This window comes from Chaetodon trifascialis, chromosome 12 (genome assembly GCF_039877785.1).
Source record: "Chaetodon trifascialis isolate fChaTrf1 chromosome 12, fChaTrf1.hap1, whole genome shotgun sequence".
Taxonomy (NCBI): Eukaryota; Metazoa; Chordata; class Actinopteri; order Chaetodontiformes; family Chaetodontidae; genus Chaetodon; species Chaetodon trifascialis.
Window position 1 is genome coordinate 3330781 of NC_092067.1, and position 24640 is coordinate 3355420.

Genomic DNA, 24640 nt, shown 5'->3' on the forward strand with positions numbered 1-24640 from the left:
ACTGAAATGCATTAAAACAATTGTTCTGCATCATGAAAGCATGCGTTTGTTGAAAAACAACCCTTTCAATAATTTTTCCTAGAAAGGGAAGATTTGATATTGGCCTGTAGTTACTTATTACTGAAGCATCCAGATTAGTCTTTTTTAGGTTTTATTACTGCAGTCTTCAAGGCCTGGGGAAACTGACCGGACTGAAGAGAATTATTTATTATCTGCAACACATCTGGAGCTATGCAATTAAAAACATTTTTAAAAAAGTTTGTTGGCAGAGTATCAAGGCAGCATGTTGTGGATTTTAACTGTGATACAGTTTCTGTCAGCCTTGTATGGTCTTGAAGGTTAAAATGTGGTAGATTAACTGGAGAACAAGAAGGCACAGATGGACTTATCATTTTGCGTGAGTTGGAGCTGCACACTGTTTGTCTTATCCTTGAAATTTTATCTGTAAAAAAGGCTGCAAAATCATTGCATGACTTGTTGGACAGCAGCTCAGGAGGGACTGATGCTGTGGGGTTTGTCAGTCTATCCACAACAGAAAATAAAGTGCGGGCATTAGTACAGTTTCTGTTGATAATCTCTGAGAAGAATGCTTGCCTTGCCTTCTTTAGTTCATGGTTATAGGTGTGGAGACTGTTTTTGTAAATTTTATAATGAACCTGGAGTTTGGTTTTTCGCCACCTGCGCTCTGCCTGTCTGCAGACTCTTTTCTGGACTTTGACCAGTGTGGTATTTCTCCAAGGTGCTTTTTTTGCTTCCTGACAAAACTTTGGTCTTAATTGGAGCGATGGAGTCAATAATAGTCATAATAATATAATAGAATAACAGAGTAGTTCTCCCATCATTTATTTCCAAAACACCTCCAAGAAAAGGGAAGACTAGCATGCTGCAAAGGTTCACAGATGCCGAACAAGTGACAAAAACTTATTTTGACACCAAGTCTTCACATTCTATTATTGGCTTTTCCATCATTACGAGAAAATGCATACATTGCAAATCGTCTCTTTCAGCGACTGAACACTGGGTCCACAAATACTAACAGCAAGGTGTGACTGTGAGCTTCATGCACTAATAGGCTTCACCAGATGACCACATTCCACAGCTGTGTGGCTCAAGGTCCACACACACACACACACACACACACACACACACACACACACACACACACACACACACACACACACACACACACACACACTTTCAAACTGACCTCATATCTGCTCAGTCCGGAACACCTTCAAAAAGCAATTCAGGGGAGTTTGTGAGTTTCAGCCAAGTCTCAAGTACCTTCAAAGTGTTTCCACTTTGTGAAAAGAGTGCTCAAAGTTCATTTGGGATTAAGGGCATATGCTTTTTTGGACATATATTAGCCCTCATTCTGGATTTAGAGGATAAAAGTCTATTATTTCAAATGGGGATAAGAACGAGAAATATTTTTTCTGTAAGACTTTTTTTACACTTAAATATTTTTGAATGATGGTGTATTGCGTTGAGCTCATGTAGTATTTCATTAACACTATTCATCATGTGGCACACGTGTTGATTTTAAACTGGATGTTGTTTAACACTATTCATTCATCTGATAATTAATATTGATAGAATTTTAGCCATGTTGGCAGCCTTATTCTAGGGATAGCAGTGTTGTTCATTGGTCCATCACCTTTGCCGAGACTGAAATATGAACTATTAGATGGACTGATGAAAATTATGTACAGACATTGCTTGTCTCCAGAGGATGAATCCTATACCTGCTATACTCTTCTAGACATGTGACCTATGTAACCCAATACATGACCGTCACTTCCTGATCTGTACAAGAAACCTGATGATGACCTGGATAAGTCATTGGGACGTACGCATGCACAGTGGCGATCAGGCAGGATGTACGGATCATGAAATGGCACATGACATCCCTCCTCTTCTTGGAAATAAACGTATCCACTTAGACAAACTCTGTTCTGTACCGAACATAAGTGGTTATTATCTTATTGTTTTGCTTTCTATGGCAGCTGTTTTCCTTAACTTATTGCCCCCTTAACTTGTGTCTATTCAACAATAGACAACTATTTTACAATATATCCATGCAGTGTATACAGTTCACTTCAACTCACACACTTCAACATCACAAAGACTTTCAGGTTATTGGCACGTTTGAAGGTGTGGCTTGTGTGTCTCATATCTTTTGTATTCCTCTGACAGGGTGCTCTTGTTGGATATTCGATCACGACTTGATTTAATGTTTTTACTCAACTCCTGCTGTATGAGTACTCTACCGTATCTCCAATGTCCACCTTTGAGTGCTGAGTTCCCTTTTGTTCATCAGCATTGAATTTTGTCTTTTAGCTCTGCATCTCCATCACGTACCTCCAGTGCAATTGCCCTTGATTCCCAGATGTCTGGTAACTTTCCCTTTATTTTCAACAAAAGTTTTCATCAGCAATGAATTTCGCTTGTTTCTGTTGTGGTCCACAGTTGAATGGTGTGTCCTTTCAGGTCAGACATTGTAGTGGCTGTGACAGAGTTGTAAACTGTGATATGAATCAAATGCTTTAATAGATAAGCCTCAGGAAGCTTCTCACCTCTGTAGTGTTCTCTGGCTTCCATTACAACTCTCACTCTCCCTTTGGCTAGTCTGATACTTTTCTGTGACAGAGATATCCCCATGAATATCAGATTTTTGTGGATTCAGTGTTAGTCAACACTCAAAGTCTCCTCATGACAGTGTGCAGGCATTTGTCATGTGTGTCCTGGTCTGGGGCGTGTACTATTCCTCATCCATCATTCCACCATCTAAGATGTTCTTGACACTGTCAATACCAGCTCATGCATTTGCTATCTCATGCTGGTATTGCTCACTGGCTAGGGTGAGTCAGGTTTAGAGTTACACCAAATATAAGACTCTTGCATCTGTATTGTGAATATGGTTGTCCCCTGGGATTCTGGGCTAAGTTCTAATTGATGGTAACCATATTTCAAGTCTGGCTTCCTAAATATAGCAGAGCTATTCATACCTTGGAATATTTCATTCACAGTAGGGTACCATTCCCTCAGGATTACCTCATTGGCCCTTTTCATATCTAGGCACATCCTGATATCTATATAGAGTTTTGAAAGTACCACCACTGGGTCTTCCTAGGGGGTGTTCTACAATGCCCATGTACGTCAGTTCTTTTATCTTTTCCTCCACAGTCTCCTGGAGGTTGTATCCTATGCATCTGAGTGGCTGAGCCACAGATTTCACATTTGGGTTGATGTATTGGCTAATCTGCTCAGTGTTCAACTTTCCCACTCCCTTGAACACATTTGGGTACTGCTACTGGAATATGTATGTAATGTCTGTAACAGCTGAGATATTTTCACCTATTTTCAGCACTGTTAGCTTCATGGTTGTCTGTTTCAGTGTTTCACCATTGCTTTTAATTACAATGAACTCTACCTAAGCAGTTCTGTTATCAATTGTGATTTCAATATTGAATACCCCTTGACGAGCAGTGACTTAGTGGATGAGCATGGGTACGAATTCCTAAGTTCCTCTGGGCATATATAAACAGAATTTCAGTCTGTCCCACACATTTTCTCCCATTATATTATCTGTAGCACTTGAATCCCATGACATTTTGAAGTCTCCACCACCACACAAAAGTAAGTATCTCTGTCATTTCATCCTTTTACATTAAAAGCAAACTCTTTTTGTTTTACCACAATGTTCACATTTTTTTTTATCCTTTTGTGCAGCATATTTTTCAGAAATGGTCTTTTCCATTTCACCTGTGACATGTCTGTCCATGTGCAACAGAAGCTGTAAGTGTAAGTTCCTGTAAGCTTACTTTGAATTTAAAAGAAGCATATAAGTAAGTGTCACCACATCTGTAACATTTTCTCTCAGTTTTTCTTTCGTTTTTTCCCCTATCTTTGCTTTTGTTTTCATGTACTTTCCACCTTTTTGTGTGACACAAACAGTTTCCGTTCCCCCCCTTTCATCCATTCAGTGATATAGCTGCCATCTGTTCCTCAAAGCTTTCAAACTGTGAGGCTAATTCCAACATGTGGGTGAATGTTAGTCAATGCCCATCCTCCAGTAATTTTCTGCGCACATATTCTAATATACACTTCCTCAGAATTGCACCACTTATCTGATTATTTGTATATGCTCAAAATTCACAGAATTTGCAGAAAATTGCTGGACAGTCTCACCTTATTCCTGACACAACTTGTGAAATGTCTGATGGACAAATGCTGTATTTATTTTGAGCAGCTAAGCATATATTCAGTTGTCCAACGTCGGCTGTATTGTCTTTCAAAAGTACAATGTCCTCATCACCATTGTTGTGTAATACTTAATTAGTCATGTGGAATCTAATCATGATGTGGAGCTTTTGCTTTTATTTACTTTATTGTCCAAGCAACAGATAATACAACTACGTGCTCCCATGCTATCTCCTGTTCTTCTCCACCACTTCCTGGTGTGACTAAACTAATAAATGACAATAGTTTATTGGTGGTTAAAAATTTGACAGGACAGCCTTGCACTAATTTGCAATCCTTTTTAGCTACTAAACACATATATTTGGATAGGCATACATTTTTACTAAATCATCATTTATATTTTTTCAGTAATGAGCTCCTCAATAGCAACTACAGAAGTAGGTTTGATTGGGAATTTAATTTGAGAGGCTGTAAGTGACCAGCACAACTACTGTTCAAGTGTCTGTGTGAGCAATAATCCACCCTACTGATGTGTCCTTGAGCAAGACACTAAATCCCTGCCAGCTGCAGGGGTGCTGCTGTCTACTTGACCCTGATCTCTGACCTGCTTAGAAAGAGCCCAAGAGAGAAAAGACAATTTTTCTACAGCGATGAATAATGTATCAAACTTTTATTATACCTCTACACTGCCTACCAATCTCTACTGGTCTGCCTGTCACTGAACCAATTCCGACTGGACAATAAGAAGGGGTCAGAGGTCAGGTGTGCACCTCAGACATCTAAATTCACACAGATCCTGAGGGTATAAAGACAGTCTCATGACAAGAAGCCTTCTTTCGCTGTGTGTATTTCTTTAAACCACACTATCCTTGAAAAGTTTGATGCTTTTTGTAATTCTTAAATCTGATCTTGCTTGTAGTTGGAGACGGAACAGTTCCTGTGCTGAATGCACAGATCATGTTGAGTTTATTTCTTTATCTAAAGAGCAACTTCACACTGCCTGGAAATCTTGTTGACCTCCAGTGGTTTGAGTTCACCCTGCTGTAGTGAAGTACGGGTGCAGGACCTGCCTACAGGTCAGGTGTGGTTACAGGTGCATCAGACTGCATTTATCAGTGATGATGGATGAGATTAGATTAGATTGTTTGGTCTATAAAACAACAGACGAGAGATGACATTTTAGGCCCTTCAGCTGTTTTTGTCCAACAACAATTCAAATGTAAATGTTTTCAGTTTAGCAATATGTAAGACAAGGAAAGGCTTCACAAGGTTTGGCATCATTGCTTGAAAGCTGACGTAGTTGATTCACTTAGCAAAATAGTTGTCCTGAATTTTTTGAAATTATTAATTAACCAATTGTTTCTGCTGTAGTCATTTTAAACCATAATGTTAAACAGTAAAAACTACTCAATTAAATCGAAATCAAAATAAAAAATCTGGATCTACAGTTTCTCGCCGTTCCTGACCTTTTGCCTCCAGCTGCCTGTCTTAAAAAGCGAAAAGGAGGCTGTCTTAGTCCTCGGGACTCGACAGTCCTCCTATCAGTGCCTCTGACTGCTTCCAAATCTCCCAGCGGCACAGCGCATTGGACGCTCCGCCTGTCAATCATGATTTCGGCGAGCATGTGGGAGGAGCAGGGTGGAATGGTGAAAGGAGGGGTGGCGGACAGGAGGCGGTGCGGTTCGACTGTCAATTGTGTTGCATGTTCTCGTCAAAAGTCGGCTGTCGTTGCACTGAGTGGACTGACGACGAGCGTGGAGGCTATGGTCAGTCACAGCTGTGCGCTCCGCACTCACACTTCAGCGGATCTTCTCTCTACTTGACGCCCACCGCTGCGCAGGCTCGCTCCTTTCCGCACTTTAAGATCACTGTGTTTTGGGGAGAAACGAGCAGGGTTTCGGGTAGCCGTGTAGCCAAACGCTGGGTTTTTTCAAACCTTTTTCCAGCAACATCACCTCGCTTTCATGGTTTTTCGTCACGCACTGGGGCTTTAAGGGTTTCATGCACAAACTGTGCCTTGAGCGCCTCGAGGACAAGCAACACTGGGAAGACTTGTTGCTCGCATCCGGGGAGCGCACCAGTCCAGTTTACATCCAAGTCGGTTCTGTACCTGCGTGTGATGGTTTGATTCCAACAGCGAGTCATCTATTGGAGCGGGAATGGACTGTGGAGAGCAGCTCGGACTCAAAGCCTGAAGCTTGGTGCGCAGTGAATATGACAATCTGTTCATAATTAACGAAATTGGGCCGATTAGTTGTGACAGAGCTGCTCGTGAACTGCCGATGCTTCAGGAAAGCCAGGACCCATTTATCCTTTAAATGGCATCAGCGCACAGCCAAGTCAAACTTTCTTCGGATCAGATCCGACGAGTTGATTAATTTTTTCTCTTCGGTGTTTCAAATCGAGTCTTCCGCCTCTTCGACATGTCTGAGCGTGATGGATATGGAGACGGGCTGTGCAGCGACGGAGCGCCGGACTGCATCCCGCCGAGAGCGTCCCGCGGCCGCCGGAGCGGTGTCATCCTCACCGGTGGCGGCCAGGACACCGACACCATCCTCCTGGATTCGGTGAAGGCAGCACCTCGCCGGAGCAGCATCATTAAGGTAAAGAAAGCCCGACCTGACATGATAGTGTTATTTGCTCCATTTCACCTGTCTGTACAAACACGGAGTGGAAATACTGGATCCGTTTTGTTCAAGATGGCCAAATAATGGTGTAAAATAGTACCTTACGTGACTCTACCAAAATATTAGACTGTGGGTTGTTTAATGTGTCAACAGGTGGAAAGCCTTTTGACGGAAATCATAAATAAGTGAAGCTGGACTAAATAAATAGAGAAGTGATCAGAAATGTTCGTTTTACTTGAACTGACAAGTAACAGGTCATCTTACATTTTGGTGACGCCTGTTCAAAGCCAACGGCCATGGCTCACACACCAGGCTGCACCTTCCCTGCGTCCTCCTGCTCCAAGGCCGTGCTGCTTTTGACGCGAGTGTGACAGCAGCGCACCTCGTGGCACGCGCCCTTTCACGCGCGTCACATGTGCGTAATTTCAGATTCCTGTGACTGACTTTCAAAGCAGCCATGCCACATTCTCAGATGATAGGATAGCTGTGCAAGGTGAAAAAAAACTTTTGACTCTCGAGCCATTGATTGTGTGTGACCGTAAAGGCTGCTGGATTCATAGTGGGGTGCAATTTAAGAGCTCCTTAAGGATTAGTTTTCCCTCACAAGAAAGAGCTTTGATGTGTTTTTTAAAAGATGAAATACCATGGCAAGAAAGTCTGCAGGAACAATAATTCTGCAGGAGTATTATAGTGATCTTCCGCAGACAAATGGACCACACACCCTCACACTGGGAATGAATTTCATCAGGGTGTACTCTGGAAAGCAGTGGTGGAAGAAGTACTCAGATCCTTTTCTCCAGTACAACTATATACAAATACTCTGCTACAGAAAGTCCTGCATTTAAGATTCTATTTATGTGAAAGTACATGAGAATGTTCCACAAAATATACTTGAAATATGATCAAAAGTACCACTAGAATACTTTTACTTTAAAAAATGTCCCTAGTGACTGATATCATTTTATACTGCAAGTGACATTATTACATTGTTATCTAATCTGCTGCATTATTAAGTTTGTCACATGTTGTTTCAGCTAAAATCTTCATCTGAACAGAAACCAGGAACTCTGACTTTAGTGGAGTACAGTGCAGTATTTCTCTCTGAAATGTAACAGAGGAGAAATATTAAACAGCAGGAAATAGAAATATTCAAGTCAAGCACAAGTACCATGAAATCGTTACTTTCCACCACTGCTGGAAAGACCCCTCACCTACTGACCGCCTGACGTCATGGTGACATCGTGCTTTTCCACCCTCACCTGTGCTCAGGTTGCAGGTCACACAGTCCCATGAAGGAGAGGGGTGGGAAGCGAGGATCATGTTTGGGGATCATTACCGCTAACATATCAGCTCAGTGGGAGACTCTCCACCTCAGGTTATGTGTCACCTGTGTTGCTGAAGTCATTCAGCTGAGCAGAAACTTGACAGGTGGAGGAATTCTGTGATTTTAAAGACAGCTGAAGGAGAAATAGATTGACGCCTTAGTTGCCACTAAGGTTTATGACCTTCTCAGCCCATTTCCCATCTGATGTGAACATCAAGCTTCATATTTCATGTTCGTGGTCAGGTCATGGGGGAGGTTGTGATTTTTGCCAGGCTCTCATTCACACTGTATACAGGCTGCGAGACAGCCCAGTGAGCCCCATCTGGACCAGCCAGCTGAACAGAGACTCCTTTGACTGCTGCTGGGGAGGAAGTAGATGAAAGAATGGACAGATAAGAGGAGTGATGTCAGTGACAGGCACCGTCAGCTGTGACGGCTAGAAGAAGAAGAAGAATCGGAGGGACAATCCTCTTTATTAGTCACACAAACTACATACATGCTGCCACACACCATGCGAATTGGTGAAATTTGTCCTCCACCTTTAACCCATCCTGGTCGCCTTCCTCTGCGGCAGACCAGGAGCGGTGGGCTGCCATCCGACCGGCACCCGGGGACCCAGTTTCTTCAGTCACCATTGGTCAGGTGGTGATCTTGCATGTTTTTAATGTTTTTTTTTAAAGGAGGATACCCCAGATGAACACAGGGAGAACATGCAAACTCCACACAGAAAGGCCCCGTTCCTCGAGCCTTTCTGTGTGGAGTTTGCATGTTCTCCCTGTGTTCACCTGGGGTATCCTCCTTTAAAAAAAAACAAACAAAAAAAAAAACGAAAAATAAAAAAGCACTAAAAACATGCAAGAAGATAGCTAGGCCGGAGTATCCGACCACAGTACCTTGGGTTGTACCCCGCCTCTCACCCATTGACAGTTGGGATAGGCTCCAGCCGCCCCGTGACCCTGAAAGGGATAAGCGGCATAGAAAATGGATGGATGGATGGAGTCACAAGGATTAGTTGATTAATCTGCAACTATTTTGATAATCAAGTAATCATTTCGGTATGTTTTGAGGAAAATCTTCAAACTTTCTCACTTCTTTTTTGTTGGTTTCTTTTATTTTAAACTTCTTTTTTTTGGCATTAACAATTTTAATATATGCAAGGCAAACAAACAGCAACCATATACTGTACATAGTGATTTCTGAGCAAAAATGAAATTTAATTTCACTTTGACTTCTGATGAATACAGAGCAAGTGGAAGCACCGAGGATGGCGAGATGGTTTGGTGCTTGAGAAGGAGTTAGGAGTTAAATGTTCTATTTATTTATTTATTTAATTTTTACCTTTTTAACACAGCCCTCCCTTAAGATAAGGCCTCTTCATTTACGGAGGATTTTTTCATGTTAACAGTTGAAATGACGGAAAAGGGAGAGGTTAGTTCCTGCACGGCTCACATTACTACAACAACACACACTCACGTATGTGTGAGACACCCACACATACCACGTTAGCTTCTGCACACACACACGCACACACCCCTGTTTGTTCAGCTCACCCCGTTAACACACACACACACAAACACACATACACACACACACACACACACACACACACACACACACACACACACACACACACATGCAGGCAATTAAGACAGCCCTTGGTCAGTGTGCAGTCTCTGTTGCATGTACGTAGTAATTGCATCTTAAGCTCAAAACCTTGCACAGTATGTAGGTAATGGTAATAATCATCATCATCACCATCAATTATTTTTGTAGAAGTACAAGGCAAGTGTGTCTCAGTGAGTTTGCGGGGATGAGCTCACAGTGATTAAAAAGGCAAATCTTGAGCATCATTAAACTCGAAACATGCTAAACTGGATGAGCTGCAAACACACTTGGATAAAGTCAGCACTCTTCAGAGGAGTGTGGGTGCTTTCACAACACCACATTCAGACAGAGACATGCAGGTTCTGTGGTGAGCGAGCTACTAGCTAAGAAGCTGAGACTTGCTACCACCAGACAAAGTAAAATGGTGTCAGTTTATCAGGATTGATTCACAGAGATGAAGGAAAACCTTTCATGGAAACATGTCTGTGTGAACATGTCTGTGTGGTTTGACATTCATGGTGGATATTACAGAACCAGTGCAGATTAGTGCAGTTGTGCATCTTTTGTACTGATGATTCATCTGGGAGTGTTTGTCCGTCTTACCCTGAAAATGCTCCAGTCACCTCTTGACCCTTGATGCCAGAATTAGCTTCCTTCTTCTCTGGTTTAATAAGAAAATAATTCTGTGTGCTGGGCTGTAGAGAAAACCCCCCTGGTATTCTTCAAGGATGCAGGGCCACCGAGAACAGCTGAGCTAGAGTAAAGCCAAACAGAACTGTGAGCAATAAGACGAGCAGCTTATCATAACTTCAAACTCTCATTTTCCCTTTAGCTAATACAAACTAAGTTGTGAAATGGGGTGAAACCTATAGTATCTTTCCAATAGACTTCTAGAAATGTTGTACTGTGTGTGTGTGTGTGTGTGTGTGTGTGTGTGTGTGTGTGTGTGTGTGTGTGTTTGAGAGCACAGCAGACAATATAATAATGCAAAAAACATTTCTCTCAGAAATATGCCAAAACTAAACTCAAAATCTGTAACTGTTCGACAATTCCTCCTCCATCGTTCAGGCTCGTTTTCACTCATTCATGCATTGTTATTCAGGCCATAGTCACCCAGATGAGCTGGTGCAGCTGCCAGAGCGCTGCTTCATCAAGCATTAAGAGTGAGTTAAAGGGATGTTAATCTCAATCAAGTTAAACACATTAGGCTCAGGCTGTTATATTAATTTTCCCCAGCAAACCATCAGCAATTAGCTTACAGCATTACTGTGTAACAGGCCAGAAGGCAAACACGGCACTCCGTGGTAGGCACGGCAGTCAGGCCTGCGAGAGTGGTGCAGGATTAACAGTTGAGTGAGTACACAAGTGAATGACAACACACACACACACACACACACACACACACACACACACACACACACACACACACACACACACACACACACAGGTTTCCCAGGATGAGGCTCAGGGGAAAGCATGGTTGGACGTCTCTCTGACAGGCCTGTGTGTTGCCTGACTGCTCGCTGTTAGAGTGCTGAAGGACACTGTCTCTGTCCATCTCCCTTGCTGCTGTGTTTGGAGAGCAGAGCCTTGATGTCTCAGTGTCTGACCACCAGACTGTGTTTAGTATTAGTGCAAGGCTTCCAGAGCTTTTCAAACGTTGAACATTAAAGATTTTTGAGAATTGAAATGGGAATCAGTTCATTATCCTGTGTTCCCAAAATCCTTCATAAGGGTGACATGACAGGAATATAGAGACAATATTTAGTATTGTGTGTTCAAAATCGCCTCCTCATTCACTTCTATGATAGACACCGTGTCACACCAAGGTAAACTTTGCAGCTAAAATACAGACTGAACTGTGAGATTGTTAGCAGAACGGAATAAAAATGTCCTTAAAAAGACTTTTTTAAAGAGACTTTTTTGGTCCACTGTGTGTGTTTTTAAGGCACTACATGGAATTGCACAGAGCCTGGACACTCAAATGAAATGTCAAAGGGTAAATGTAATACAGAATATGTAGTTCTATAGTAGTTACAGCTGCTATTATAAAACAGGCCAGTAATCACGTTATAAATCATCACGAGTTCAGAAACAGCATTACAAACCATGAATGATTTTCCAAATTAAAAGTGCACAGATGTGCCTCCACTCCATTATGGAAAGTCATGGAAAAGTCATGGAATTTCATATCAAGGCCACAGTGGAGCCCTGTTTATGTTTGATACGAGTAGCTGAGTTTATTTCTGTCCTTTCTCAGACACAGCGCCGTTTGGGTTTCTTATCCCTCTCTGCCTGCTTCTCCTCTCCCATCTGCACTCCCTGCTCTGTGTCCGAAACATTGTGTTTTTCTCTTTTTCCAATCCGTACTCGCTCCCTCTTTCGTTCAGTACTACTTTGATGTTTTCTGTTGTTGTCCTTGACATTATTGTTCTCACTTTGTTCCATTCCTCTAATTCAGTGTCCTGCTCCTGCTGTGCTGAGAAGTGAACAATGATTTGTTTACAGCGTACTCCTGGAAACTGGTCAAGAGTAATGACAATGTATCCCCTGTGGTTTTGTGTGTGTTTGTGTGTGTGCACATGGAAAGCAATTAGGGCCACTGAGGGCCTTGTGTCTCCCAGTATCATTCTGCTACTGGTGCCACATCTCGCCGGGAGCACACACCACCTCATCACAGCTGCTGGTCAGGAGTTTGTGTGTGTCACTGCAAAGGAGACAAAGCACATGTGCGTACGCAGTGCTGAAACACCTTCCAATGAAATATGTCTTTACAGAAGCACCATGAAGTGCAGCCTCAAAAGTGACCGAAGCATTGACACATGGACACTTCTCAGATGATACTTTCAGTCATGGCTTTGTATTGGCTATACACGAGTTGTGTTTTCCCTGCTCTGTCCTCTTAAGTGAGCCCCTTTCATTACATAAATATGTTGTAAATTTGACAAGTTATTTGTTTCTGTTCTATAACAGTTGCCATGGCATCCATACTTGATTTGACCCTCATTTCAGTACCATTTTTCGCTGGATCCAAAACTTGGTTAAGAATGTGAACCTTAAATTGACTTGTTGCTATCCTATGCAGACACCATCAGCACCTTCTGGATATAAACGCAAAAAGGCATTTATTACTTTGATGATTGAAGTCAACAAACTTACAACTTACAACTGTTTGGTTCCACTCTGCACAGTGTTTCCCCTAGAATTTTTTTCAGGCCCGGTGGCACCCACTGAAAAAACCCTAAACAGACGAGACGCGTGGGATGGTGTATTGGCGCAGTTGGATTAAGTCAGGTGGCACAGCAGGCAGTCTGCAAGTCTGCAATTATTATATTTGCATTCAAATTTTTGTTCACCCAGACTGTATTCTAGATCACCAGGAGAGGGTGACTTGATAAGGTGCATGTATTGCATACAAGTGGAACATGCTTGATTACACATTGGCACTTCAACCACACAGTGTGCATTGTTCTGTGCTGCACTTGATTTTTCTCGGTTAAGAGAAGAACTTCACCAAAGCTTAGTGGTAGGGGAATTTCCTACACATAATTGAGATTCTTCAGTTATGAATAATTTAAACATTTAACAAACATTAAACATAGAAGTTTTTTATTCGTTGTATTATAACATTTGACAATGCCTGGGGAAAAATGATGGTTCTAGTGGAAAACTAGCCTATTGTCTGTGTTATTTTCATCATTATTGCTTACCAAAAAAAAAAGAAGCTCAATCAGAACAAAAATATAAGCTAAACAACAAATTGGAAACGTACCATGGGGAGTGTGGTACAACCACGGGCTGTATTTATGGTTATTAAGCCATTCGGGATCCCAGCCAGATGTTCTGTGTTTAGCTGTATTTTTTTTGACTGGGTTACCAGTCGGACCCGGCCTGCAGTCACCCGTCGGATCGCAGCCGGCAGTCGGAGCGGGGACCTGCACCTGTCATTTTTTTTTTTTTTTTTTTTTTTAGAGTTGCCTCTGTTACTCCCCCTTCATCTATTTTCCTTGGCTCCAGAGTCTGGCAGAAAAACTTCTTTACATTAAGTTGTCTGTCGCCCGCAATATTTTTTCTTTTCTTCGGCGGCGCCATAGTTGGCTAGCTACAAACCTTAAACATCACATAAAATATGCCCGCGCTCTCAGCAGCGGTACTCGCATCGTTACTAGGCAACGAAGCAGGTTGACTCACGTTGCGCTGCACAGAGGCGCTCCTAAACGTAAATGATTATTGATTTATGAAGGAATGGATAGGTGGCTTATTTTTGGCATATTGATTTTTTTTGGGCCTGGCGGGGGGTCTCCTTGGCCTGGCGGCCCACCAGGCCTGTACAATGGTAGGGGAAACACTGCTGTACCTGTGAGCACATAAACTACCTTAAGTTAGTAAATTTCACAGTCAGTCTTAAAGGGACATAAACATATTTGTGACTGTACCACCAGTAACACCAACACAAATGAAATTGTAATCAGTCTGAGTATTTTTCCATTTCAGGCTGAATTATTATGAATATCTATCTATAAATGATCGTGAATAGAGTTCAGCTGTGTATATGTATGTGTCAGCTGATAAGTAACGAGAAATTTCAGTATGGAAATATCAAACTAGGTTTGACGTAAATTAGAAACAGTGGCGCCAATGCATAGTCTGTTCAGCAGAGAGTCTCATGAAGTGCATTTTTACACTGTAAAATGTCCGGCTTACTGTATATCATCAAAGGGACCCATTTCAAGATTGTTGTTTGTCCTGTGTTTATGTAAAAAAACAAGACTGTTGGCTGATATATCATGATGAACTCCTAAATATGGATATCTGGATCATTCCCAAAATTCCACCATCGGTGGCTGTGATGATTAATCTTCAGTACGTTGTAATATAGGAATTTGGCTCTTATGTTTTAATATGGCTTACGATTCTCGAGAGCCATTTCAGAGTTTATGTAAGAGAGATCTACTCTGTGTTTGAATGTCAGAAAGCCATTACTTAAATTGATAGAGGAGATGAAGCCAGCAATGATGCAGATACCATGACTGAAACGGGCTGCAGACTATATGGAAGATCCAAGGTTTTTGACCTGTTAAAACTTATTGAAATGTTCTGGTACACTGTCATAATATCAATGTATGTGATAGAGCGTGGTAGAGCTCTGAAAATAATGCACTTACTACTGTTGTGTGAGTGCTTGTCAGTCTCTGCTGTTTAGAAATGTTGATTGGGTTGGTTGGGTCGCACCTTTCCTTCTGACAATGGCAGTGCTGTCTAGATTCATCACTTCAGCAGATGACACGTTGGTGTTCATGTCACTCGGTCAAATGATCACATTTTCATTGCAGAACAATGACTAAATGTGTGACTGCAGTGCTGTGTTTTGAAATGCTGAAGGTTACAGACAGCATCTTCCAATCATAAAGCCACAGACACAAACATCCTCTGGTTGTCCTTGACAGATCCTATACACTGTAGCTTATGTGTTGACAAGGTTGCTGTCAGTATTCAGCCAGTATAAGAAAAGTGACCTTCCCGTGCCTGTGTTAGTGGTTTTAGTTGCTTGCCTTGTACAGTATTTCATTCAAAAGTGGAAACTAAAGAACTGAATGAAGCTTACATATATATCACAATGCCTTTATTAGTCCCCCGGAGGGGAAATTGCAGAGTTTCTCTGTGAATATGCTGTTCTCCATGCATTGTTCTTGACAGACTCCACATGGACTTGACGTAGATGTGCACCCTATTGCCCAACCAATACTGGATTTTCGAGGCCAATTGTATTTTGTTTGTTTTTTGTCACATAGCATATAAACAATCTTGAAGCAGATACGTTCGATTTTCTTTCTGAACAACTGTGACCGTGATACATTCTGTGTGCTGCAGACATATAGCTGAAAAATCATCTTGTCAATTTTCTTTGGTGAACAAACTCTGTAATGTGTCAGTGTTACTAAACCGCCTCAAACCTAGTTTGGCATTGCAATTTCTTGCTATTTATTGTCCGACATATCCAGATACCAATTTATCTGTAATAAGCTAATGTCTGCTGATATATCATCCTGGACAGTTTATCAGTGTGTACAGTTTGCTCATCAATTCTGCTCTGTGCAGACCCTCACAGACATGGGCGGATGATGAAATTTATGTCAAGCAGCCTACTATTCACTATTCCAACTTGAGCTTTAGTGGGTCAGGTCTTTGTTGGCTTAATGGCATGTGTTCCTGTCTACCATATTGACTTTTTTATGTCACTGTTGAGATATACTAGATTTGAAAAAAAAAAAAGGCATTCTGGCTTTGAACCAATGAAAAATAATCCTTTGTAACTTAAAATTGTATCTAATGTCTCCTTCATTCCTCATGTGAGAGGGTGTCCTGTTGCAGAAACGTCTCAAAATGCATCTGCTGCACCTTAGACTTCATTCTTCACCAACAGTGATATTGATGCCCTGGAATTCAGGTTCATTACAAGCCAAGAAATTCACAAAAGAAGAAGAAACGTACTTTATTGATCACATCACACAGAGTTAGTTGCACACTACACGCCATGCTTCCCGTGAAATAATTTTTCTCCGCATTTATCCCATCCTCGGTCTGTCGATCCTCCGCGGCAGACCAGGAGTGGTGGGCTGCCAGCTGCCAGCCGACGCCCAGGGACCAGTGCTCCTTCGTCACCGTTGGTCAGGTGGTGATCTTCTTGCATGTTTTTAGTGGGGGTTATTTAAGGAGTAAACCCTGGGTGAACTCGGGGAGAACATGCAGAAACATGCATCCACACAGAAAGGCCCTTTTTCCTCGAGCAGCGGGTACCGAAGGCATGGTGGAGGACACACCACCAGCGCCCACATCCTCGGTCTGTCGATCCTCCTCGGTGAAAAGCTAATGTAGGTTGTTGTTTTAGGTCTGTAGCTTTTTGCGTGGTGGGGGCCTGCTGTCTGGTTGTCAGTGCGACCGCAAGCCAGTGATCAAAAGGGGATGTTACTGCTTTATGCAGATATGATCATATGGAATGATTCAATTGACTAATGATTCAAAATGGTTCTTCGTCAAAGAAACTACTTTGTTCTGTCTGCAAAGTTCACACACAGACTGAAACATCATGAAAACCACAAATACAGCGTACATTTCAAACTTTTGGGTTCTGATTGTACAGGAAACGCAGCCCTTAATGCTGTATGCAGAAAAAACATGCGCTGTAATTGCAGATGGACTTCAGTTTTTCCAGATGACAAGGAGGCCATTTGTGAAAGACTTGGAAGTATTTCATGGAGGCTGTAAGTAGGAAATACATACGACAGATAGAATGAGGGACACTTGATACATGTGAGAGTGTTCATGTCTGTCATTAGCGTTAGTGCAAATGATGTGGGATTTAAACAGTGACCTTCACTCTGGAGGTGGCAAGGTTTCCAGTGGTGGAATTAAAACACCAGAGCATAAAGAGGATTTTAGATGTGAATAACTGCAAACACAAACTAGTTTAAAGCTGAGTGGCAGCTTGGATGACTGTGGCAAGGACAGAGGAGAGAACGAGGGAGGAGGGCAAGCAGTTTATATCTACAAATCTCCCCCTGGTTAAACCCCTCTCTCCCTGCATTCACACACAGATAAACACATTTCCCAGTTGCACAGCTGTCTTGCCTTTCTGTCGACGTCAATCATTTTGAGTTTTCTCTTCAAACATGCGGGGAAACAAGGAAGGAGATGACATTTCCTGAAGCAGGGAAGGAGCATCTCCAGCTCGGAGGGGACGCAGAGAAATGCTGAGTGGTTCGACAGATTTTAGAACTGAAGTGCGAAGGACTCAACGTGAGGGGAAATACTGAAAAAGAAGGAGAGAGAAAGTCATTCAGGCAGATGCAGTTTGCAGTGTGTGTGTGTGTGTGTGTGTGTGTGTGTGTGTGTGTGTGTGTGTGTGTGTGTGTGTGTGTGTGTGTGTGTGTGTGTGTGTGTGTGTGTGTGTGTGTGTGTGTGTGTGTGTGTGTGTGTGTGTGAGCTCAGCAGTGTGTGATATTAACCTCAGGGTGGATAAGTTATAGAAAACTCTTGAGACTGCATGTCGAGTTGTTTTACTGTTTCTTGGGCTGTAGTCTAGATAGCAACATACACACACACACACACACACACACACACACACACACACACACACACATACACCCTAACCCCAAATTTGCACAGCCGCCTAATCCAAATGCAACCCTAACCTCAATTCACACCTTAGCCCTTACTATAACATGCATCAGTAGGACACGCTTTGGTCTCCATTAGGAGGACTAGCTCTGACCAAGTCAGTATATTATGTTACAAAAGGTCCCCAATAGGTCAAGAGGCCGTTAAAGTTTTTTGCTAGCTTGAATCCCTCTGCGAATAACCCCAGTGGTCTTCTGTCACACACTGTGGTAGTTTTGTGCATGCCTTCCCTCTGCAAATGGCAGGTGTTTGCTCAGGAACCATGTTGGTGCAGTTGAGGCCTGGTCACGCTGGAAAGTGACGCAGTGAAGTTTATCTTCATGTCTTCATGAAATCAGCTGCACTTGAGGCGTGGTAACATAGTGTCTACTCACAGGGTTAGTTCGGGAACTACTGTAATTGCTAGCAAATGAGGAACATATTAGCATAACATATTATTCTATTCTATTATTATTCTATTTTTTTTTTATATTATTCTATTCTATTTTCTACTGAAGGGAGTGTAACCCCCGACCATATGAGCCACTAGGAGTAAAAAAATGAATGAGTGTCTATGATCCTGCAAGAGAAGAAAATGTTGTGTAGCACTGTGTTGGGCCATGAGGCATTTTATCCTGCTGTAGTTGGCCAGCAGTGCAGGAATGTCACCAATGATGTTATCATGTTGTGCAGTCTTGAATTTTCTTTGCATGGATCTCAGACCAGCTCGTTCAGATGGACTCGGTCAAGATTTCTGTGAAGAAGTCTTTAAATGACCACATCTTGAAGTGAACCACTCCTGGATTCAGACTGAGATTCAGAAACTACCAGTTTGAAAGTGGGTTATTTTTTCCTAAAGCAGCTCCATGCTCATATCTGTTTTCTGCATCAGTGCAACATAATGACGTTGTTCTGAGTGTGTCCTCTCCAGCTGACTTGTTAGTTTATGAAGCCAATGGGTGTGTCTGGATTTACCCAAAGTTGATCCAAGTAATGTGTGTGTTGTGTGTTTCTGTACTTAAAACACGTTTGTTGATGTTGTCTTTTATAATAAAGCCTGTGTGTGAGTGAAGGGCATGTTTCAGCTGTTTCAGAGCGGAGGAATGCTGTATGGCTGCCAGAGTCAGCTGCTGTGACTTCACTGGGACCAGCGGAGATCCCTGGCACCACACACACCTGCTGCCATGGCAACCACATACAAGCCCCATGACGATCCCCCCTCTCCCCCAATCCATGGTGGGGGGGTGTGTGTGTCTTTCAATAGGTTGTTTGCAGTCATGTGACGTTAAATTCAGATGGAGGGCCAGAAGTGAAAACTGCAATGGATGAGATGAAGGAAAGTTCTCACTGGGCTAGTTTCTATGAAATTATGAGAGAAGGGTATAAACGGAAAATCAGAACATACGTGAACACATGAAACTTTTAACGCCGATCTAACAAAGGTTAGTCGTGCTGCCTTCGGCCATTACTTTAAATCTACCATTATAGATTTAAAACAATAGCTAATGTTACAAAATTTCCCTCATTAGCCATCTCAGCTCCTCCGGACCGCAGACAGTTAAGCCATTTCTATCCGGCATTTTTCACTCGTATGAACAACAGCTTTTGGTACTTGGTAAAAGCTCCTCATGGTTTCTTGGTTTGATCAATCTGAGCATCCGTAAACGATTCAAAACATCAGAATTTTCAGTGTGTCATAGTGCTTCCTATGCAGAAAATCACTTTCAGCTTTCCATCTGCATTTTGCACCTCAACAAAAGAGTGACGTGACATCATCTGCAAACAACCTACTGCTTGTTAAATTTGTGTGTGAGTGACTTGTTGTTAGGCCAAGTGGCAAGTATCTTATGATGGGGGCCAATGGCCAGACTGTTGGCAGAATTGAGGTTAATTTGTGTGATAACAGAGTCGTGGATTGAATCGCAGATGTAGAGAATTTAAAAAAGCTAGAACACAGATTACATAGAGCCAACATTAAATCAATGCCAAAAGCTGACTGGAGATGTGAAAATATGGCTACATAATGTGTTAGACATAAGTCATTTATTCAACACACATCTTTTCCGTTCATCCCATCGACTTCACACTTGGTGGATGCATTGATGAGGACTGAAGGAAATGTAGTGTTGAGCGTGAAGTAGTTTGAATGACCTATAACCGATTAATTGTTGAGAATTATTACATTTTGAAGGAGCGTTTTTATTTTTATCGGTGCATCTCACGTGATGCTACTCAGCCAGTCAAATCTGTGCATTCTGACTCGAGTCAGTGAGAGAAATGACATTACACATGACAAGAAAAGAGAAAAATATGTGAGTCAGAGAAAAGTGAGTTCAGCTGGCGTGCTCTGAAAAGTAGACAGCCAGCAGAGCTTTTAATCCAGAATGGACAGAATGACATGTTCACTCTTCCCACGGGCACTTCAACATCAGTATGTCTCATATGTTCAGAGACGACCATTATTGGCCATTATCAAAAGCAGCAAAGTGAAGCCCCACTATGAGACAAAGCACAGAAGAAAAATCCACAGAAAGGATGTGATGTGTGGCTGTGTCTCAGCAGGTAGAGCAGTCGTCCACCAATCAGGAGGTCGTGGTTTGATCCCTGGTTTGACAGTCCACATGCTGAAGAATCCTTGGGCAGGATGTTGAACCCCAAAACTGCCCCCGATGCTGTGCCTTCGTTGGTGAATTCATATGTATGTCGCTTTGGAAAAAAGCATCTGCCAAGTGACTAATTGTAATTCTAATTGTACTGTAGGTGGTGTGGATATTGAAGGTGTGAGTGTGAGCGTGAATGGTTGTTTGTGTGTTGCCCTGCAATCGACTGGCGACCGGTTCAGGGTGTACCCCCCGCAGCCCCGAAAGGGAAAGTCGGGTATAGAAAATGGATGGATGGATGAAAACTTTCACCCTCAAACAGCCGAATGACAGCAAAACAAGAACTTTTAGCGAGCTAAATGAAGACTTCATATTTGTTGTGATGATTTTATTATAGGGAAGCTGTACAGGGAAGAGTAGCACCAAATGTCTATAGACACTGAAATCTGCATTGCTAATGCATGAGAAAGACAATATGAGACAAACATATGTGTACATCTGTTAATGTGAAATTCTGCATCCTTCAAGCTCATAGTGAAGCCAAATGAAAACATCAGGCACATTTTTTTTTTGTTTTTAAAACTAATTTTCCAATTACAGTATATCCTATGTTTTATCATTTTACCCAGGAAGTCTGATGTTTTTCCTGTGCTTAGTTTTTAATTGGTGATACATTTTGACAGGCTTTTGGAAGAAATCCTTTCAGAAATGATAACATTTCAAACAGCCGTACTCTCTCTGTCTCGTTTGATCCTTGTGGTCGGTCTCTCTGTCGCCAGCCTAATTCAGCCGTGCAGAACAAATTGATGGAGAGCAGACAAAAGAGGAAAAGGGTAATGACATGGAGGGCAGTGGATTCAGAGTGTGAGACACGCGTGGACATGGTCAGGTGTTATGAAGGCACAAATTATTGTGAATCATGTGGAGGTGGCAAATATAAAGAGGCAAGAGCAGGAGAGATGGAGCAAAAGGTGGACTGGAAACAGACAAACAAAAGAAGCAATACAGCACTTGGACATCCTCCCACAGCAATATAATGACACATATTGCTGTATTCCAAGATGAAATAACATGTTACTGCTGCTGAAGGGCTGTTTTTACCCACAATCCTTCCTCTCTGCTATCTGTCTTTTTTCTAGTGTAGCTGTTTCCCTCCTTCTTTGTCTGTGTCTACAGTAGGTTATACAGCTTATAAACTCCTCATCTCCTGTTTTATTCCAGTTTGAAAATAGGTCCAAAATCATTCTGTTTATTCTTCGTACACAAGAATAATTTTCACTGTTTCATTTGTCGTGAAATGTCTGCACTACATACTGCCCTGAAACACGTTCGTTGGTAGCAGCACACTCTGCTTTTTGCTAAAAATCCAATAATGCATTGCTTCAATTTTGATAGATGTGAAATTGGCAGTTATGAGACAGAACGCCGGTTGGTGATGGCACAAAATGATGATTCAGAAATGTCCCAAATCTCATTTTACTGTTCACTTCAGAATAAACTACGTAGTGCTTATTGTTATGTAGGAAATAGTCAATGAGTAAATGAAAGAGATTTCAATATAACATCAGTCTGAGCTCAAATATGTCCGGGTTTAATGAGGAACCACACCAGAAATATACACACGCACAGAAACACACACTTTTGTGGAAGAGGTGTTCAGTGCATGAACTAAGAGTGCACTCAGCGGAGTGATGTGATTTGGGGCAGTAATGCATACTGTGGATAATCTGCGGATCAGGCGGGCCGTGTCAGAAAAATTAACATTCTGATTAACAGCACATGGGTGAAATAAAGCCTCATTAAAGAGATGAGTTTATTAAATACCTGCAGCCACCCCCCTGTACCAGAAAGGATAAGTGTGTCTCCCTGTTAAAACAGACACTGTGCACATTTCTGCAATAGGCACAGCAGCGTAACATCATTATTTAAATCTCCTGACACACCAACAGCATCGGTTAGGATCTAATGTTCTCTAGATGCATCAAACCAGCTGTGTTGCACGTCAACGTGTTGACATTCCCACCCCTGAGCACTCAGTTGTTATTGTTACAGTATTATATGAGCAGTCAGCACTCATCTCTGAACATTACTGTGATCTCAGCTAAACATTATTAAAGTTTTGTGACTGCATCTTGTTATGATGCTGTCACTGTGACAGACGCATATTCAAAGTCTTGCTAAACAACTGATCATTTATCTCTTGCCAATAATAACACATTTTCATTCATAACTAACTGTTTTCAATGATTTGCATTCCATGTATCAAATGAAGGAATATTTCAGCAAAACACAAGCACATGTCAATGCTAACATAGCTTAAAAGTTGACCAGATTGAATAAATCTGCCACAGTTCACCTGTTTTGCTCAACTCATTTTTCTCATATCCTGTGTTCCATTGCACTATACGCTTTGTTAGGTTTTTGTAACTTGTAGGGACATTACATAAACTTACATTCATGTCCTGGAGGCTTACCCTAACTAGAACCATAATCACTACTTACCTAACCCTTGTCCTAACCTTTACCCAGGTCTTCACCCTCAAATGTAAGGATTTATATTATGGGGACCTGTGTTGTCCCCACAACATGAGTAACACACATTATACACACACACACACACACACACACACACACACACACACACACACACACACACACACACACACACACACAAAGTGAGTGTGTTTTTCCGGTCCAACCTCAAGTGGGGGAGCCAGTGGTACCTTCCCTACTTCCTACCCACTCTGCCAAAGATGGTAATTAATGCTCTATGTTCTTCTACACAACCAAAAGGTCGCACACACAGTCCAGGTTCTTACTGTGACACTGTTTGGAGTAAAGCAGTCGTCCTCCTGATAAATCCTACAGTGTGGGAAATTACTGAACATTTTTACAAACACATACTGTGTTTGTGACCCATATTTAAACATTTATGGCGTCAGTAGGAATGAAGTGAAGTTGGAAAGCATAAAGAGCCAGAATGCCCTGTAATGCACTGTTGGTTTTGATCTTTTCTTGGAATTTACTGACATATCTGAAAAGGCAGAACAACACCAGTCTTATCCTTTAAGCCTAAAGTAAAGCATAACCTTGAGGGACCCTGTGTTGTCTTCCCAGATGGGAAGTGAGCAGATTGTACATGGCGCATACTCAATAGAGGCATTTGTTTTCAAGAAAACACTGGATTTAATTGACACTGTCACTACGTTTACATGCAGTCAAGAACCCTTCCATAACCGGAATATCAGCAATAACCCGGTTGCACACGGCCATGTAAACATTTGAAAAACCGGAATATGCTCATATTCTGGTTTTTAAAAACCCGATCTGTGTGTCGCTGTTTTGATCGGGATATCCCAATTGATTACCTCTGTTTGCTCACGCATGTAAACAGGTCATTCCGAATGTTTCAGAAACTGGAATATTGACCATAACCCAAATATTGACTGCATGTAAACGTAGTGAGTGTTTTGTGGATTTGATAGATAACATGTCATACGTGAAAGATTAAGAGTAGCTGGTTTGGAGCCCTTAGTCTGCTATCTGCTAGTCTTCTTTAATCCACCACTCATGACATCCTGTACAGGAATTTGCAGTTTCTGTCTGAGCTTATGTTGCATGATTTATAATTTCTATATAAAACCTCCAACCAAACGCTCCACTGAATTCTTCATAAAACCTTTTCACATTGCACAATGCAGTTGGGTGACGTCATGTACAGTAATGTGAAAAGTTCTCTGCTTTTATGTGGGAACAGAAAAACCGAGTGCAGTACGAAGAGAGCTGCAACAGAGAGGTGACGGCATGACTGACACAACAAGCATCACAAGCCAGATGCTCATTTTATACTTGCAGTTTCCACAGAATGCCTCTGTGTTTGGGGTCATGTGAACAGAGTCAGTATGTGTTACTGTGGAAAAGTTGATCTGAAGTTTCTGCTTTTGACGTAATGAAATTCCTGAGAGCTTCCCTTTGTGAAAGTTTAAACAAAATCAGCAAGAGTAGCGGGTCAGACACTCTTTGGAGGTTTATTCATTCAGTCATTCACAGCAGCCATGCTTTTCGAGTGAGAGAGATTAACATTACAAAAGAAGCAAGGTAACAGTTCCATTTTCCTCACTGCC

At 41.9% G+C, this 24640-nt stretch overlaps 1 protein-coding gene across 1 annotated transcript in view; it reads left to right on the forward strand.

Moving 5' to 3' along the window:
- Positions 1 to 5947: 5947 nt before the first annotated feature.
- Positions 5948 to 24640, forward strand: part of plcl1 (phospholipase C like 1) — a 94974-nt gene continuing 76281 nt past the window's right edge. Inside the window, exon 1 of the mRNA XM_070976124.1 lies at positions 5948 to 6806. Coding sequence (XP_070832225.1) covers positions 6627 to 6806 — 180 coding nt within the window. The 5' untranslated portion in view covers positions 5948 to 6626. The remainder of the gene's footprint in view (positions 6807 to 24640) is intronic.